Genomic DNA, 20,179 nt, shown 5'->3' with positions numbered 1-20,179 from the left:
CAACACACAAGCACATCAAAGCAATTAGAAGCTTTGAATTAAAGTACTGAGATGTCTTAGGCTAAAAAATAAATAAATAACAATGTTGACAATACCTTATTCTATTCAGTGTTTTCAAACTTATAGTTATTTTCCCCCATATATTCTTTCATTAAATTTTCACAACTTTCAAGTAGAATGAAGTTTTTATCCTCATCCTAAAGATGAGGCAACAAAGTCACACAACAGGTGATAGAGTGGGTCTAAAACCAAATTATGAATTTGGGGACATTAACTATCTAATGATCCTATACTGTCTAGTTAAATTTGTTTTAACACAAAACAAATTTTGAAAATATATGCCACAACTTGCCCCAAGGTGATAGTGTCTCCAAATCTTTTGAAGTCCCACAAGTATTTGAGTATTTATTTTACAAATATCATTATGACATAATAAAAGAGTCCACTATAATCTCTAAACCAATAATCATAATTACTACATGTAATTTACTGTAAAGGTCTGACTTAAGATAGGAGAAATGAGGGGAAAAGATAAATATATCAATGTAGAATGAGTTACAAAAAGGTATAAGAAAAGGAGTTTTACGAACAAAGTAGGAAGGTAGTATACTTACTTGTTTACAGAAGAAATATAACAGAGTTCCAGGGTTTACAGGAGGCTTAAGAGAAAGGTGGACCTTGAACGCCAAAATTACTTCTAGCTCAAGATGAGATTAAACGTACACATTAAGTTCTCCACTCAAGCAAAATGAAATCACAATGTTGAAGTACCGGAAATTAAATGCATAATGGATGTTAAGAAAAGGAAGAAAGTAAAAACAGTGGACCAAAGAATTCAATGAATTTCAAAACAGGATACACTACACAAGCACCTCCACAAGAACTAGGGGGATATGTATAAAAAAAGGTGTAAATTCGGTCTTCCTTTCCCAGGAAGCCACAATGAGACAATAACTTTGGGGACACAGAATGACAATGGGCACAAATCAAGGTGACAAATTTTAAGAACTGTAAATTCTCAGAAGAGTGGTGCAAGTACTACTGTCCTATACCATACACCTTACCCTTGTGCTTTTTATCTCTAAAAACAAATTCTTTAAAAATCATAGAACCAAGTGCCTCTCCTAGGGTCAGTGTTGATGGCTCAGAATTAAGACCTCCAGCCCAATTTAGTGCCGGGTGAAAAGCCAAGGTGGCTTGTCTGCTCTTACCTTAAAATATACCCTATGGTAAATTCTACCACACATGCCCCGCCGTGAAGCTCCTTACCCAATATTAACCCAGGTGAGAGCAGCTGGGGACAGGAGTAGACATTTGGAGAAAAAGAACATGCCATCATTTGTAAAAACCAACCTAGCCCTAAGCTTTTAGCTGTGGAAAGACAACCAAGACACTGGAGAAAAACTATAGAAAAGAAACCACCCACCACCACAGGGAATTGAGACCATCAAAAAACAGTTAAAATGAATACAGGAAATTCTAATTAATATCCTTACCTCTCATCTCAAAACTCAATACTATTAAAAGATAGGTTGCTACTGAAAAAAGAAGATAGAAATACAAGAAAAAATATTAGGAATTTAAAATATGACTATTAAAATTTTTTAACAGAAAATATGAAAGCAGTGATGAAGAAATACATGAGGACGTGCAGCAAAAAAAGGAGAGACTTTCTTTATTTTTATATTAGAGATTGAAACCAGGAGTATTTTACCATCGAGCCACATGCCCAGACCTTTTTAATTTTATTTTGAGATAGCATCTAGCTAATTTGCTGAGGATGGCCTCAAAGTTGTGATCCTCCTGCCTCAGCCTTTCAAGTCAAGAAAAGATTATCAAGAGAAAAATCAAATTCAAATTAAAACAATAATCCAGTAAATTTAACATTAATTAAAACAGGTATTTCAGAGAAAGAAGAATAAGAAGAAAATGGAAGAAAGAACATTTTGAAGAAATGACAGAATACTTCTCAGAGCTAAAAAAGACAAATCTTGAGACCAAAACATTCCTTACTGTGGTCTCATATTTCAAAACCCTAAATAAAAAAAAAAATTAAAAGTTTTAGGGACAGAATCAAATATCTATCAAGGAACAAAAGCTGATCTGGTAAGATATGAGATCCAAAATAATAAGAAACTTATCTAGGAAAATGATCAAAAGAAATTCCTTGATAACAGCTGTGTAGATAAAAGGGGTCTGGCCAGGTTAGAATGGGAAGTCAGAGAGGAGAAAGAAAATCACTTTAAGAGGAGAAGAATTAGGGCTGGAGTTGTGGCTCAGTGGTAGAGCACTCACCCAGCATGTGTGAGGCCCTGAGTTCGATCCTCAGCACCACATGAAAATAAATAAAGATATTGTGTCCAACTAAAAAATAAGTATTTTTTTAAAAAAGAAGAATTATCTACCACAAATAAACAAGAAGGATAAAAAGGGAAGAAAAATTGGTACATTAACTTTATCTTTGTGGGAAATGAAAAGATATCATCTAAAATTGGTGGGTAAGAAATTGAATAATCTGTTCTTTTCTCACTCTTCTTTCTCAGTCATCTTTTCCCTAAACTGTAAACACCAGAGATCCTCAGGGAATGGTCTTAGGCCCTATCTCTTTTTTCCTCATGGTCTCACCAATTGACCTCATCTACTATCGTGTATTGTAGTGACCCTGAGTTTAATGATAACTTCAAACTGAGTTCAAATCCCTCTTCCAGTCCACCTGACATTTCCATTTGGATAATTCATAGATCAAATTTACATCCCAAAAGCACTGATTTTTTTTCTCCCCAAATCTGTCCTTACCCTAACTCCCCATCCATCTCTCCCACCTTATATATAAGAACACTACCCTGTACTGTTAAAGCTAGAAAACTAAATTATCATGAATGCTTCTCTTTTCCTCTCTACAACTAATCCATCATAGGAAGTTTTTATTTACTAGCTTACCATCAAAATATATCACAAATTTGCTCATCACTACCCTAGCTTGAGATGTGTTCTCTCTCAACCTGCAAATAAAAAGAGGCATCTTACATATCTTTCTGCCTCTACTCTTTCCCTCCTAAAATCAGTTTGTACAAAAGAGCTATTTTTTTACAAAATCAAATCCCACCAGTTTTTGGTATAAAATCTTCCAAAAGCTAACCAATGTATTTATAATGAAGTCCAAACTCTGTATGATAACCTATTTGGTTCTCTACAAGCAAATGTGCTTCACCCATTTATCCACCAGGGTGCACTTTAAGTGAGAGCTCTCCCTGCCTCCAGGAGTCAGTAGTACTATGTAAACATAAATGGAACAGCTAAAGGAGTGGCTCAAATGAGGAGAGTACTTCTACTTCATTTTCCCTTCATTTTACTTCTGTTTCAATGTTCCTGTATTAAATTTTTCTTATATATTCATATTTAAGTGTTTACAGAAGATGGTCTGGAAAGCTACATATTAAAATGCTCACTGTGGTTATATAATCCTGCAAAGTACAAATAAAAGGCAGAGGAAGAACAACATTTCCCTTTGAATTGATTTATTACTCTGTTGATTATCTATCGATTTATGGAAAGCATGTATTCTTTTATTTTTATTTGATTATTTCTAGTTTTATTGGTACCAGGGAATAAACTCAGGGTCACTTAATCACCAAGCCATGACCCCAGCCCTTTTTGTATTTTATTTAGAGACAGGGTCTCATAGAGTTGCTTAGGGTCTCATAGAGTTGCTGAGGCTGGCTTTAAACTCATGTATCCTCCTGCCTCAGTCTCTGGAGCCACTGGGATTACAAGTATGTGCCACTGAGCCCAGCACACGTATTCTTTTATAATGAAACTATAAAGTATTTATATGTCATAAAAATATTTTTAAGGATTAAGAAAAAGTTGAGGCTGGGGTGAGGCACTGGGTTCAATTCTCAGTACCACACAAATAAATTAAATAAAGGTAGTATTTCCATTTATAACTAAAAAAAATAAAAAGAAAAAAAAAAGAAAAAGTCCATTTAAAAATAATAAGCTAGGGGCTGGGGATGTGGCTCAAGCGGTAGCGCGCTTGCCTGGCATGCGTGCGGCCCAGGTTCGATCCTCAGCACCACATACAGACAAAGATGTTGTGTCCGCCAAATACTAAAAAATAAATATTAAAACTCTCTCTCTCTCTCTCTCTCTCCAAATCTTTCACTCTTTCTCACTCTTTAAAATAATAATAATAATAATAATAAGCTAGACATGCTTTCCTATGAACTCAAATATTACCTCATTTTTTGCTTAGCTTTTTCAAAAGTTTCTAAGTTGTGAAGAACATATCTTTCTGGCCATTCCAGAGAACTGGCTTCCATTAGATTTGAAGAATCAGATTTTACTGGACAGGCATCTAAAGAGAAAGAAGTACACATAAATACTAAAAAGTATCACCATATTAAAATCTGTACACATGCACATATGTATACATGGATAAATTTTGCTGTACCCACATTTTTATGCATATGTATATACGAACGCAAACATAAATCTGTGTATGTATAAAGCCAGACTGGGTTAGTTTTAGAGTACTTACATTAGGCATTCATCAAAGACCTCTCTGATGGCCTGAACTGTAGAAATGCCATGAGAAATTTGTTGAAGTTTGCCAGAGATGAAAATAAATGTCTCCTCAAAACAAAAGTTATGAGCTAGGATTCATAAAACTGAATTAGAACTATTAGCTTATGGAACAAAGACACAATTTTGCTATTTTTAGTGAAATTAGTTCTCAATGAAACTTCACAGGCAGCTCTGTAAAGAACACATAAGATATACTACAAGATTTTCATAATAAATACAGGTTTAGTACAAATAAACTAAAAAATTCCTTATCTTTAAAAAGAGATTATCTTATTCTCAAAAGCACAATAATAAAATAACAAATAATTTATGATATTCTCAGGCAAAGGTTACTCAGAAATAATTCTTGCTTATCTGTTAATATAAGATGCTTTAACATTTACATCCTCAAATTGCTAACATTGAATGCTATTTTCCTACTTATAAAATATAGGTAAAAAGTGTATTTGTCTTTCTAGTTAATTTGCTGTACTGGACTCCATCAAGACTCTAAGAAAACCTAGAGGTTCAGCTTCTGTTCTCATTAGAAATTATAAGTGCATCCAAACTATTTTAACACTGGCAAAATTACTTACTATTTTTTTAAATTTTAAACTATCTGCTTCTATTTTTAAATATTATACATTATTCTAATAAATGGAATGGAATGTATTGGACATTAGGTGTTTAACCATCAATGATAACAGATATATTCATTTTATATTTGGGAGAAGTCATAAAATGATGATTCAGTATAGGAAATTTTAAACAAATTTTAAGAAATGAAAATGGAAACCAACTGAATACTTTTTGTTTTACTTATAAAAGTATTTAAGCTTGAATGTTTAAAACATTTTCAACATCTATATTGTAATGAACTCACAAACACCATATAAATACACCATTTTCCATTTATAAATAAAAGGTAAAATACTATTTTATAGAGTAAGGAGCACAATAATGAAATAACATACTTCTTAATGGAGACATGGCTTTCCACTGAAAGTATAAAGAATGAAAATCAATAGCAGTTCTGCACAGTTGCATGCTGAGTTCATAAAATAAAGCAAGCCATCTTTAAAAAATAGTCATTAAATTGTCCCTAAATATTACAATACAATTAATTATTAACTTGGAAAATACAATCTAATAAATATAAATGACATAGGCTAAATATTAAAGAATGGGTGGACAAACATTCATAAACATCATGTCTTTTGAGGAATGACTTAATATAATTCTTACAGTAGAATAAAATATAGTGTTTTATTTATGTGATAGGGCTATCACATGCCACACCAACAACCAAAGAGTACCAAAAAGATCTCTGAGAAATCATAAGACTTTTTTTTTTTAAAGTATTTTACAGGAGAAACAAAGAAATAGAATCAATACAAAATGTAAATATGGGAAACTGCCCTACAAAATAAAAAATCACAGTGAACACAAAGTAATGCCACTGAAAACAATATGCAGTTAATGAATACAAACCATGGTAATCTTATATGGCCAAACATGAATGAATCACAGAGAAAGGTTATAGTATAATTGATATAATCTGTTTGATAAAGCCAGAATTATATAGACTGTCTGAAACAATAAATGTATTATCTCACATAATTACCTAGTAAATTCTTTCATGTAGTGCTTTCACATGCCCCAGTGGTCCCAGGTAAAGGACAGAGTCATTATATTATGAGTTGAGGCATCACATTTGGCTCTGTGAAAGTCTTTAGCAACTTCATGAAAACAGTAAACAAGATGGTTAGAATAAGGTATTTTTAACTTAATGACTTGTCACTTGTTACACATGCTAGAGTTTTTTTTTAAAACATGAGCAGATTAAGTAACCCTACCAACTGCAAATAACTTCTAATGTGCATGGTTGCAATAATGGGTCAGAATATGAAACATGATTATTGGCCTTACTGTTTGTACATGTGATGTAGTTTAAATGTGGAATCATTCAAATCAAAGCTACAAGAACACTACAAGTCATGTTCAAATGAATAGTTGGTCAAATTTCAGTTGAGGTTCTGGAAACCTTTAGTGTTTCTTGCATTTGTTCAAGTATTTGCGGGAGCTCCTACTCCTGTGGGCCAGCCCTCTGTCAGGCTCAGGGGATACTAGAGAGAACATAATAGGCACATTCTTTACCCTCAGAGAACAGTTCAGAGAGAAGATAAATATTAATAGTAACCCATAAATGAGACAATGTTAAAATATGATAAATAGTTTGAAGGAAAAATATAGGGAGTGAATATATCAGGAAACAAATTAACAAGGTCCAGAAAAATCTGTATGAGAAAATTACATTTAAATGGACATCTAAAGAATGACTATCAGTTAATCAGAGAAAAGCTGGGGGAAAAGGCTGCAGCACAGGACACTGTGTAGGTGGAAAGCAATAATGTAATATGTCTAAGGAATAGAAGAAGCCTGTGGTAGGCAGGAAACGGATGGGACACTGGAAGGCTAGAATGAGCGTGATGCCAGATATGATTTTAGGATTTTATGGGCCATATTAAGGGCAAGACATTCCCAGCAACTGGAAGCCATCAGAAAGGTCTGAGCAAAGGAGTGATATAATCTGACTCCTTTTAAGGACGAGCACTCCTGTAGCTCAGTGTTAAGAATGTCTTAGCACTTGATTCTGTACAGGTAACTTTAAGATACATTGCCCTAAACTTATTTTAAAAGTCCTAGCAATTACTTCTCACATCTCCTAACTTTCAACCCTTACCTAGCTCCTTTGTAAATACTCTGGTGGGTCAACTTCTCTCAGTTTCCCTTTTCTTATGTCCATGACTGGTATGCTGCTGCTTCTCCTTAGAAAATCCTATTTTCTCTTCTCTATGTACATCGAATTCTCCATTGAGTCCTTGAACTCCTAACAAACCTTGCATGATTACAGTCAGTCACAGTGACTCACTCAACCAACATATATATAGCACTTAGCTCACACTAGGTAACTTCCTAAGCAACTCACAAATAATTAATTTAATCTTCTAATTTAAAGACAAAGAAAATGAAGCTCAAAGAGGTCAGGAAACATGCCCACACAGCAGGGCCAGTGCCAAGCTCACTCAACCATTCAGCTTGCTCCAAAGCCCACATCGCAGCCGTGAAACCATGCTCTTATTTATTCAATACATCCTCCATTAATAATGTCTCCAGCACCTTTCTGATTACTTTGCACCAATATTTAAGTTTGGTACTGATATGGAACAATGACAATACAAATGACACTAATACTTTTTTGGCACCTACTGTGTTCTAAGTATTTTATAGGAATCAAGCATTTAATCCCCATAAGAACCCTAGAGAGTGGGTTATATTATTATTCCCATTTTAATCATGAGGAAACAAAGGTATAGATGTGAAATAATTTATCCAAAGACATTCAGCAAACAAGTGACAAATCTGATATTTGAACCCTAACAGAATCTACTTTTCAACATGGCACTATATGCTGTTTCTATATCTAGCTTTCCAATTCAATTGCAATCCTGTTTTTCAAGATTTTCAGCATTTTCACTTCTTTGTGCACCTTCACGATATTAAACAGATAAGGCACTCAACAAACATTATTGCTAACTTGATTCTGTGATCATTTTCTCATTAACCAAAGTAATCAAAATGGTTTTCTCAGAATACAAACAAAAATATCTTCTATATTTAACACTCTGTCAAGATATCTTCAAATGCTTTCTTTCTAGATACTGAAAAGTTTCACTGTATTCAAATTCATCACAACAGAATCCGGGAAAACAGACAGAAATCCAGTTAAACATATAAAGAGGTTGGTGCTCCTTCAGTGAAGTTTGGTGACTATTCCAGCCCTAATGAATGGAAAACATGAAGTATTATAACGTGAAGTTTTACCTGTGTTAAATTTAATGTGTGGATTTTACTTTCCTCACTTTCTGAAAATATAGCTTAACAGAAATCCTATTACAGAATTTCAGCAGTTCAGTAAAACTAACAAGGATCATCTAATAATGCTTCTCCCTCTGCTCAATAAAAGATGTTACCAAAAGGTTTAGTATAGTTAAGTCATATGTACATAAATGTATAAATATATATCATTATTTAAATTTATAAAATACATTTTGACTTGACCAATACATCTTTTAAGTTATAATAAGAAATAATAGCTACTACAGACACCACACACACACACACACAGAAAGAATAAAGTATAACAAAGAACTTACCATTTAACATATTGGAGGTTTTAATTTTGTCAGTTGGTCTTACAACTGTTTTAGGATTAAGAGCATCAAAATGATGTAAAAAGCGTTCCCTTGTGAGTACTAACAGACTTTTAAGTTCATCAGCAGAAATTGCTTCAGGCTGCCTTGCCAACTTTCTCCTTTCTACAAGACAAATCAATATAATTAACCATATGACTTTTTTCCAAGTCTCTCTGGTGCCCATATACATACAAGTCCTTTATGAAAAACATCTTCAAAACTCAAACAAGTGAATTTCTCCAATAAACCACCCTTTCATCTTAATCTTATTTGCAGACAATAGTAGAATTCCTAGTTCTGTGAGATAAAGAGAATTAGCATAATTTGTTAACAGCAAAAATTGATAAAACAGTAAAGGCAAGTTTTAACAAAAGTTTTAGAAATATTGCAAAGCATTAAAAATGGCCTTATGTCGGTATTTATGTGAAAATAAAACTTGTTGACCTTCAGTTAAATATGGGAGCTTGGCCCTTCTATTTGTTGACATTTCCAAACCTAAAAACATACAACAAAGGAATACAATGGGAAAATAAAAGAAAAAATGATTAAAAATGATATTTCTCCACAAATTTGGAAGACAGAAATGACAGTGGAATGGTAACTGAGTCAGCACAGCAGAGGAGGTATGACCTTAGGTTTCTGCAAAGAGGCAACACCAAGGAATATGAGGCAGATGGTGGTGAGGTGTGCCTGCAGCAGGACTGGGTATATAGGGAGTAGTCAGACAGCTCCCCAAGTTGATCCTCTAGCACTCAGAGCCAGGCAACTCTGCTTTCATTTTTGGTAAGGTAAGCATCCTTGGGTTCCCCTAGGGACTGAACCCAATGGTGCTTAACCATTTAGCGACCTCCCCTGTCCCCCCTTTAAAAAAATTTTGGAACAAGGTCTCACTAAGTTGCTTAAGGCTTTGCTAAGTTGCTGAAACTAGCTTTGAACTTGAAATGCTTTGCCTCAGCCTCCTGAGTCTCTGGGATTACAGGCTTGCACCAGTGCATCTGGCTGCTTTCCTTTGTTCTTTTTTTTGTCCCAGACTATAGAATATTAGGCATAATGAAAGTCTATATAGCACTGAAAGGTTAGACTCTGAGCCCTGATGCTAGTAGCTTTACTACCCTACTAGAAAGTTAAAAGATCACCTTTGAAAGGAAAGGTAGCAGAATATAACAGTCATTAATATGGTATTATGTAAAAATGTGGATGTGTAACCGATGTGATTCTGCAACTTGTAATTGGGGTAAAAATGGGAGTTCATAACCCACTTGAATCAAATGTATGAAAGATGATATGTTATGAGCTTTGTAATGTTTTGAACAACCAATAAAAAAAATAAAAACAACAACAACAACAACAACAACAACAAAAACTGAACACTCTCAAAGGAAAAAAGGTCCAGATACTAATATTGGTGTAGGGACAGATTGGTCAATTTTCACTCTCCAGTGAAGTTTGCCGGAGACTACATTAGATATAGGCCAACAAAGTGAAATTTAAGACAGCATGATGGAAAAGAATCACCAGACATCTAAGGGAAAGTGTTGAGGGCAGAGGGGCTCTCCATTTCCCAGGCCCCATGTTTATACATGTAAGAACTAAGTAAAACTTTCAGCTCCCTTCTGCCTCCATCATTCAATGAGTAAATCATGAACCAGGCATGTTTTAATAAACCCTTCTTTCCTTTTCTTTTCTGCTCACTGGTTTTTAGGATTCATACTCTCTATAGTATGGCAAAGTACCTTCCTATTATGGTTTGGATATGAGGTGTCCCCCCAAAAGCTCATATGTGAGTCAACACAAGAATATTCAGGTAAAATGATTATGAAAGTTGAAACCTAATCAGTAAAATCAGTCAGTCCACTGATTCGAATTAACTAGGTAGTAACAGGTAGGGTGTGGCTGCAGGAGGAGGCCAGGAAGGAGGCAGCTTGACTTTGAGATTTATATTTTGTCCCTGGTTTATATTTTGCCTCTGCTTCCTTATTGCCATGTCCTGAGCTGCTTTCCTCTGCCATGCCCTTCTGCCATGATGTTCTATCTTACCTCTGGCCCAGAGCTATGAAGTTGGCTGTGGACTAAATCTCTGAAAACGTGCGACAAAATAAACTTTTCCTCCTCTTGTTCATGGTTAGGTATATTGCATCACAATGACTCAAAAGCTGACTAAAACACTTCCCTTGCAGGTCTGGTCTGTAGTTGCCTAGCTGAGAGCTATTCAAGTTTGAGTTTGGATGTATATATAAGAAAGGTTTCCTGGCCATGACTCCAAATTACCATATCATTTTCACCTATAAGTTATCTACAACTGTATGTTTCACTTTTTTCTACATTGGCTCCAACTTTGGGAGAGGAAGAAAGTATTATTGGGATCCCTCAAACTAAATATGGATATCCAATATGAGAGAGAGATTTAAAGCAAACAAAGAGAAAAAAAGGAGCTCTACAGGGAAAAAAAATGTTGCAGAGAACAAAAGAAAGGGCATGCTAATTAATATTCTCATAGATCAGATACTGGAACAAGTACTTGCTTTGATAAAAGAACAATGAATGAATAAGAAAGGACTTCCACAATTAAGCAAATGAGAGCTAAAAAAATTTAACCTCCATAAAAGAGCTGTGAAATGAAAGAGAAGATGTCCCTCAGAAACCAGAATTAAAAGATAATACGGAAACAGTAATAAAAATTAAGTTCAGATAAGTTGGTATATAATTAATAAGAGTTCTAGAGAGAAAAAAAAGAAACAAAGAAAATTTTTAAAGAGATAAATTAATAAAAATTATCAAACTGAAGGATGTAAATCTTCTGTTGAAATGGATCCATCAAGTACACAGCTCAATAAATGGAAAAGGGGTTGGGGATGGGTTGTGGCTCAGTGGTATTGTGATTGTCTAGCATAAAGAGGCACTGGGTTTGATCCTCAGCACAACATAGAAATAAAATAAAGATACTGTGTCCACCTAAAACTAAAAAATAATTATTAAAAAATATTTTTTAAAAATAAAATAAACGGGAGAGGGGTGGATGGTGGAAGATATACCATGATTCAGAATAAAGCTTCCACACAAAGTTTTCAGGAATGGGTGTTGATGGAGTTGGTTGGGGAGATCTAAAGAATTAAGAATTAATCTAAAAATTAAATACCATTCTGACTGCAAAGAGTCAGAATGGTATTTAATTTTTCAACAAGAACACAGGAAAGCAGTTTGTAATGAAGCAATGTCTTCAAAATTAGGGTAAATGATTTTCAATCTCAAATTCTAAATGAATTATCAATCAAGCCAAGATACTTTCAGAAATGCAAGAATTAAAAATTTTATACATCATGAACTTTTACTCAAGAAGTTCCTAGAAGACATGCCTTTACAAAACAAGAAAATAATCTAAGGGAGAAAAAAAGTGGTTGAAGAAAAAAATCCAAAAAAGAAAGAAATCTCCAAGCTGTCAAAAGATTTAAGCAAGCAGTCCAGAGTTGAGGAAAATATGAAACACTCCTAAAAAGCATGCAAAAATAAAAAAGAACTGGTGTGTTTGATCAACAATGAAGGCTAATGTTAAAAGTGTGGCAGAAATGTTGGAACCTATAGAAAAACATAATATTTTGTCTGAACACAAGAGTAATCAAATTAAAAATAAGGTGATGCTATGGTTTAGATATGAGGTGTCCCCCAATAGCTTATATGAGACAATGCAAGAATGCTCAGTGGTGAAATTATTAGATTATGAGAGCTATAACATGATGAGTGGATTAATCCACTTGGATGGTTTGGTTATTTGAATGGATTAATGGGTGGTGACTTGAGCAGGATGGGTGTGGCTAGAGGAAACAGGTCACTGGGGGCATGTCCTTAGAGATTATATTATCTCTGACTCCTAGTGCTCAAGGTTTCTCTGCTTTCTGGATGCCTTGAGCTGAGCAACTTTCTTCTGCTATGACCTCCTGCTATGGTGAGCTGCCTCACCATGAGCCCAGAGCAACAGAGTGAGCCAACCATGAACTCAATCTCTAAAACCATGAGCCAAAGTAAATTTTTCCTCCTCTGAGTTGTTCCTGTCAGGTTTATTGGTCACAGCAATGCAAAGCTGACACAAGTGATTTGATCATCATCATGAATTACATGGCTCAGCAGCAAACTTATTTATATAGTTATACTAATGTTAAACTAACCACTGATTTGGAAAAAATTTAGGACTTCACTGAAAGGGTCACTGTAAGAAGAAGTGAAAGTGATATGGAAACACTAAATCTTTATCAACCATAGTTAAATGTTAAAAGAATGCCTGAAATCAAGAAACAGTAGCATACATCCACTGTTCAGAAAACAGAAAAAAAAAAAAAATGTCAGGAGAACCACATGGAAGGACAGAGGATAAATACATATGGATACAGAGGTTGAAAGATAAGGAGGGATAAGGAAGGAACTGCCATTTTCCATTTAAAATTTTTCAGTATCATCTGAATTTTTCTAATTGTACTTATGTATTACTTTGATTAAAAAAATATTTCATCTTTAAACACTTCCAAACTAATAAAATTTTCTTCCATAATAAAATGGTAACCTATAAATCCTCAGAGAATTCAATTCAACAAACATCAAGAACCTACTGCCTGTAAAGTACTATGCTGTGCCCTTAGACACAGAGGGTTAAAGCACACTACACACAGTAAGCAAAGTAAGAATGTTAACAAGGCAAGGCAGTACAGGGAAAGAAGCAACCAGTCTCAAGGCTCCACTTTAGAGCCTCAGCTTTATGATATACACCTCCATAAAAACCTACTTCACCAACATGGATATTGGCAGGTCCTTCCAGATTTGAAAATTAACACGGGTTTCTATAGTCAAGAATATTAGTTTGGTAAAGAGTTATAATATATTGTTTCTATTACACCTTCTAAGTGAGAAATAAAAAACCTTGTTTTTTACTTTCTGCACAATCTGCTGAAAGTCATTCGAAAACAACAACAAAAAAATTACTCAAAGTACAAGCCTCACCTCTAGTTATTAAAACTATCAATAATATTACAATTTGGAGATCATGGTAAGAATTCATATTGACCATAATGACTGAGAAACAGGGAAAATACATGAAGTTTAATAGAGTTACAAGCAGGATAATTTACATAGACAAAAATAATCTCTATATAAATGAGTCTATATATAATTGAAAAGGAAATATCTGGGAGAAAACTAATAAAATCTGAATGAGTGATCAAAGAATGCCTTATTCCTAAAAACATAGTCATTATTAAAGTGAAATATAGAATATCTACAAGTATCAGCAGAATGAGCACCAATCAGGTTTATAATGGGTTCTGTAAATTTTAAAAAGATGTGAGAAGCTCAGAGTTATGACTGTAATATTGGAGCAAAATTATAATATTGTTATTTTTATATTTATTTTGCATCATACTGAACAGTTTCTTATTTAATAAAACTATTTAAGCAATCTTAAATTTTTCTTGAAGAATCACTAAAACAAGGTAGTATTAAATATCCTTCCATGTACAAAGTTATAAATTATAAAAATATAAGATAAAATTGTAAGTTTTTTTGTCTTAGAGGGGATACCAGGGATTGAACTTAGAGACACTCAGCCACTGAGCCACATCCCCAGCTCTATTTTATATTTTATTTAGAGACAGGTTCTCACTGATCTGCTTTTGCTGAGGTTTTCTTTGAACTCGTGATCCTTCTGCCTTAGCCTTCCAAGTGGCTGGGACTATAGGTGTACAAGGCTGTGACTGGCTAAAATTATGTTTTATATCACAATTTCTCATACCATAGTATTAGACATAATTTACAAGTAAAATAAATTAGAATTTATTTTTTAAAAATTAAGCTCTAACAGAATTTTATTTGAGTTCTGTACTATTAAAAAAATGTGCTTTAGTAGTATCATTGCTGAATGCACCTTTGTGGAAACTTTTCCAGCTGTTTTTGTTTAGTTTTTTATTTTTTCATTAATACTAGTCTGAAAAATATTGAAAAAACAGTAATGTTTATTTCTGTTTGTTTAATATGAAGAAATCTTTCTGAACAAGTTTTGTTTTTCTGCAAAGTCTACAATTTCTGAATCAATATTAAACTTTAGATTTTTTCAAAGAAAGCTGTTTCCATTACATTCTTTAGATTTCATAAGTATAAGTGAATTAACTATATCAGTTTAAACACTTTTCTGTTCACATTTCACATATTTGAAAATCACTGAAGTTGATAATCAGACATGTCATGCTTACACTTGAAATTGTTTTGCTGTCATTTTTCTCTGCCTTATTTTAAAATACAGGAATTTTATACAGATGCATCTTTGTTACTTTTGCTACCAAAGTTTTAATGTAATATTAACTTTCGGGGTATTGAAGAGATTTATTCAATATTTTCACCCTATATGGATTAAGTGGATCATTAAAATCTGAACCAAGATTTAATGCTTCAGATTGCAAACTGGCCATTTCATAGATACTTCCAGAGTTGGCTTCTCCAGCAGCTACTACCTCTAAGACTTTCTTCAATTGTAGGTCCTGCACCTGTCCTCTGCCCAGTGCTGTGGCACCCTTATAGCTGCACATTTGTTTAGCACTTCCATACCCTGGTCCCCAACTGCTCTCCCATCTGGGAGCTTTCACTCACACCCCTAGGCAACAACCCAGCTCTAGAAGTTGGTATTTCCCTTCCCCATCCAGGAGGGCTGGCCCTCCTGTATTCGCTCTTCTCCATCTTCAAAGGAGAGGTGGTCACTCTTAAGAGTACCCAGTTGGGAGAGTTGAGGAAGAGAGATGAAGATATAAGAGCAGAGATGCTGAAAAAGCTGAGTATAAAAAGCTGCAGGAGGGTTATGGCAAGAAAATCAGCACCTGTAGAGGGCCTGGCAGCAACAGAACAAAGTCAAGAAGTGAACAACACTGCCAGCTGATGTCTGAAATACACATTTTACCATCGCAAACTGTTATTTCAATATATATTTTTTTCTAGATTTTAGCACCTACTACCTTTTATGGAAACTTATTTGCCTTTCTAATTATGTTTTCCTTAAACAAACATCATTTTCTTGGTTAAAAAAATAATCAATTTACAATTACCCTGGCTTTATACAACTGAAAAGGTTTGAAATCCTTACATAAATAATTGAAACTAAATATTTTAAAATTATCTTCTATTGAACAAACGGCTACTGAATATAAGATGTTTTAAATAAAATAATGATAATTTGACTTCATAAAATACATAATTCTAATATTATTCTATGTGAAATTAAGGCAGTCTTAGGATTTTAATGAATTTCTTAGAAATTATATATCAATGATTTTCTTAAAATAAGCTCATATTAGGCAAAAATGCAAGCTTAGTATTTATAAAAAATACTGATAACCAAGTTAACAATAATAGAAGAAAACTCTTAAATTAAGATTCATGAAAAAATGTTAATTTCCTTATTAAGGAAAATCTGTAACACCAACTTCATTCAGTGTGTGAAATTTGCTTAGTTATTTTTGAGAGTCATGATTAAATTCAGAATTCATGCTCAGGTTAACTTATTAATTTCTCTGGAATTACATTTTCTTCTACTTGTAGTCTCTATTCTGTTTCAAAAATATATAAAAGTTATTATATATATATTAACTAGGATAATAAACTTCAGTATCTTTTCTAATATATAGTTAAAACCAAATTTAAAATATAAAATTTATTCAGCAAAATATTTTTAAACTATTAACAGTTATGTACAAATAGTAGGAACTTTCTGAATCTGATTAAAATTAAAGTTGCATACCTCTTCTATTCTACATCGTCTACATAAAGAATAGTTTTATAAATGTGTGTCATACCTAAAAGACAAAGTATATAAAACAAGTGTGCAAATATAGAAAGCTTATATCTAAACAAATCAACATTCTTACAGTAGAATAAAAAAGTAAAATTTGATACTTACTCAGGCATTCTTTCAAAGCCAAAACTTGCACATTAGCTAACTGTTTTTCTCTCTGTACAACTTGTTCCTCAGAAAAACATGGAAGTGATAATAAGTCAAAAGGGAAGCCTGGGAAACAGAAAAGAATCAACACTGAAGATATTCTATTAATTAATATTCAGTTCCTAAAAATGATTTTTTTAAAAAGCTAATCACTCTCTTGATCTTACATATTTCAAAGTAACAATTAAGCAGGAGAAAACAAGTATACTAGATAGTTTTGCATTTTAAACTTTGACCCGATTCTTAATTCTTTGGGAGACTTTAGGAACCAGAGTAGAATTCCTACATCATTATTTTCTTCTGCCTACTTACAAAATAGATGAAATATGGTCCCTAGTCTCTGAAGATAGCATGTCCAATCCTTCCTATAACAAACCACACCCTGTCATTCCTCCTTGTGCAGTCCCTTCCACAATGAATCTGGGCTCCACCTATGCATGATGGTCTCAGGGTAGTCTGGGCTGACCCAGTCTCTTCCCCCTATCTTCCTGCCAATAGTCCTCAAAAAAACTGTGGAACATGCTGGGAATGTACTATCTTGAGATAGGGAGGAAGTTAGTGTTCAAGACAGCTCAGGCTTTGTTCCCCTCCCTCCTACAAGGAGATGCCCTTCAGTTTAGCCCAGTGAGTCATATGTGCCTTGAAGTACATACCCCAGGGTCTGTTGCCTTTCAGGGTCCCTCAGCTGTGGTAAAAGGACACATGGAGTCAAGACTCCAGCTACCCCAGGCAGCTTTCTTAAGCCTTGAGGGACCACCTCACAGTAGATACTAGGCTTCTTCTATCCTGTACTGCCTACTGGTAAATAATATACCCACTTCACATAACTTATATAAGCATGTTCTATCTCACAGACTAAGTCAAACTGATAAACAGAGCATGGAGGACCTAAACAGTAGCTCAGGATAAAGTGGGCAGAAGCATTTATGTTCCTTATTCCTATTCCTGGTGGTTGGCACACTGATAATCTTTGTTATTCTCCATGCCACAGGAGTCTTTTCTTTCCTTATGGTTGGTAATTACCAAAATTGCTACATAACTCAAATCCAATGGTAAAAGTGTCACTGAATGTCTTCTATGCTAGGTCACAGAAGACCTGGCAGTTTCTTAGAACAATTTCTCTAAGACAAGTCAGCAACCATATGAGAAGTCAGACTATTCTGAGAACCTAATGCTATGAGGAAGCCCAAGCAGCCTGTGGAGAAGGGAACATGGAGAGAAAACCATCCATCTTAGTCCAAGTACCAAACATGGGGATAAAGAAGCTATCCTAGACAGCAATTCCTGTGGGATCCTCAAATGACTGAAGCCCCAGCTGTATGTAACTATAATCATATGAGGAAACTCAGAACATAGAGCTGAACCCACTTAACACACCAGACCATGAGAGATAATAATATCTTCTTACTAAATTTAAGGTAGTCTGTTATATAGTTATCAGGTAACCAAAATATAGAACTTGGGGGGAAAAAAAGAAGAAGGGCAAAAACCAGAAAAGGCCTGAGAGAAAGCAAATGAAAATAAAAAAATTAATTATAGAAAAATAATATGTGTTTAAAGTAAAAAACATTTTTTAGTTGATTGAAGACTGATCTGCTAAATTTTAGTATGCATATAGTAAAAGGAATGAGTTCTCTTCACTTTACATTGTAAAAATGTAGTTGAAACAAAAAGTAAATAGTGACAGAAAGAGTTTAAGGAAAATAAGGTCATTAAATATCTAATATTTCTTCTACTTAAAATCACAGACTATTTACATACAAACAAATGTAGAATTTTTTTTTTCTACTTAGGTTAACACTTACTCAATTTGGCTTCTTCTGTCTTTGTTTTCATCTTTCCATGAATTAAAGTGAGGGCAAAGGAGCCATTTATCTGGTTGGCCGAGTGAAGCATTGTGGCTTTACATCTTCTACTGCCATTACCTTGTACCAAGAGATAATAGCTAGAATACTCTCCTTTTACTTCAACATCTGGAACTAAAGAAAAGCAATAATCTCAGCAAGTATGCAAAAATGCAACATGTAATGGGGCAATCATGAAGCCCAAAAGGAATATAATAAAGTTTCCATGTTATTTTAAAACAAGTTGTTGAATTCAACATTTTTGTGTGTGTGTGTGTGTGTGTGTGTGTGTGTGTGTGTGGTGGGAAGCGAACCCAGGGCCTTGTGCATGCAAGGCAAGTGCTCTACCAACTAAGCTCTATACCCAGCCCTGAATTCAACATTTTTGAAGCCAGTAGTTTTTCACTTAATTGAGAAAGCTATTAAAGCAGAGAATCATAAAAATAACACAAAGCATAAACTAAATTTAAAACTGCATATTCATTCTTTTGATGTGGTTTACGAGAGTTCTATAATATTTTTCTTTTATGGCCACACTCATATGAGATCTTCTATTTCCAAATTCTATTTCTTTAAAATGAAATAAACTGACTTCTGCAACCACACACAACTCAAATGGTGAGAGTAGAAGTATACTGATAAACAGTTGCCCCTCCACATTCAGATTCTGTATCCTTGGATTTAACTAAGCAGATTAAAAATACCAGAAAACAAAAACAAAAACAAAAAAAACCCTGCATTGGTACTTCTTGCCATTATTCCCTAAGTAATACAGTAAAACAACCATTAACAGTTTTATTTATATTATATTAGGTGCTGTAAGTAATCTAGAGATGATTTAAAGTATATGAGAAGATATGTATATGTTCTATACAAAGACTAGGCCATTTGCATAAGGGACTTAAGGACCCTTAGATTTTGGTATCTGTGAAGGTCCTGGAACCAAATCCCCATGGCAAAGAGAAGACTGTACTGAAGAATAGTAATATTTTGTTTCTTGCAGTGAGCATCCTTATGTATTTCAGAGAGGAAATAGAGAGCATTCATTAATTTGGTATGCTAGTTATGTCAAGGTCAGTAAAGACAGCTTCAACTATATTTTAAAAACAAATCAAGAGAGGGTTACAGTGAAGGTTGAAGAAGAACTAGGAAGTCTTTGGGAGTAAAAATAGAAGTAGAATTCTTTTTGTTGAGGGTTATAAATTGAGCAAAACCATTTATTTTCACTATCTTCTGAAATTTCATTAAGTGAGAATAGAGATTTTAAAAATAATGTAAATATATAAGAACTAATACATGAGAGAAGAGAGTAGAATAAAAACATTTCTAGGCATACAGAGTCTCAAAATTTTTTCACCTATGCTCTTTCAGAGGAAAATACTAGAGGTTGTGTTCCAACAAAATGGGGCAGTAAATGAAGAAATAGGAGGACAAAGGATCGCAAAGCAATCTCCAATGATGAAGAAAAGATAGTCTCACGCCACAAAGCAATGGAACAAATCTAGAGGGTAAAATCAACTAATCCTTGGGGACAGGTTTCTTATATG

The 20,179-nt window shown here is 34.0% G+C and overlaps 1 protein-coding gene across 4 annotated transcripts in view; it reads right to left on the bottom strand.

Annotated features, from left to right (window-relative positions):
* Mtbp (MDM2 binding protein) overlaps positions 1-20,179 on the bottom strand; it is a 74,107-nt gene that overhangs the window by 17,989 nt on the left and 35,939 nt on the right. Inside the window, exons 12-15 of one of the 4 annotated variants that reach the window (XM_076835806.2) lie at positions 18,594-18,767; positions 16,747-16,854; positions 8,784-8,945; positions 4,240-4,357 (exon numbers count right to left, since the gene is read on the bottom strand). In XM_076835806.2, coding sequence (XP_076691921.2) covers positions 4,240-4,357; positions 8,784-8,945; positions 16,747-16,854; positions 18,594-18,767 — 562 coding nt within the window. The remainder of the gene's footprint in view (positions 1-4,239; positions 4,358-8,783; positions 8,946-16,746; positions 16,855-18,593; positions 18,768-20,179) is intronic. The other 3 variants (XM_076835808.2, XM_076835807.2, XM_076835809.2) reach the window with 3 other exon arrangements.

Source organism: Callospermophilus lateralis, chromosome 16, assembly GCF_048772815.1.
Source record: "Callospermophilus lateralis isolate mCalLat2 chromosome 16, mCalLat2.hap1, whole genome shotgun sequence".
Lineage (NCBI taxonomy): Eukaryota > Metazoa > Chordata > Mammalia > Rodentia > Sciuridae > Callospermophilus > Callospermophilus lateralis.
This window is presented reverse-complemented; position numbering and strand designations above follow the sequence as displayed.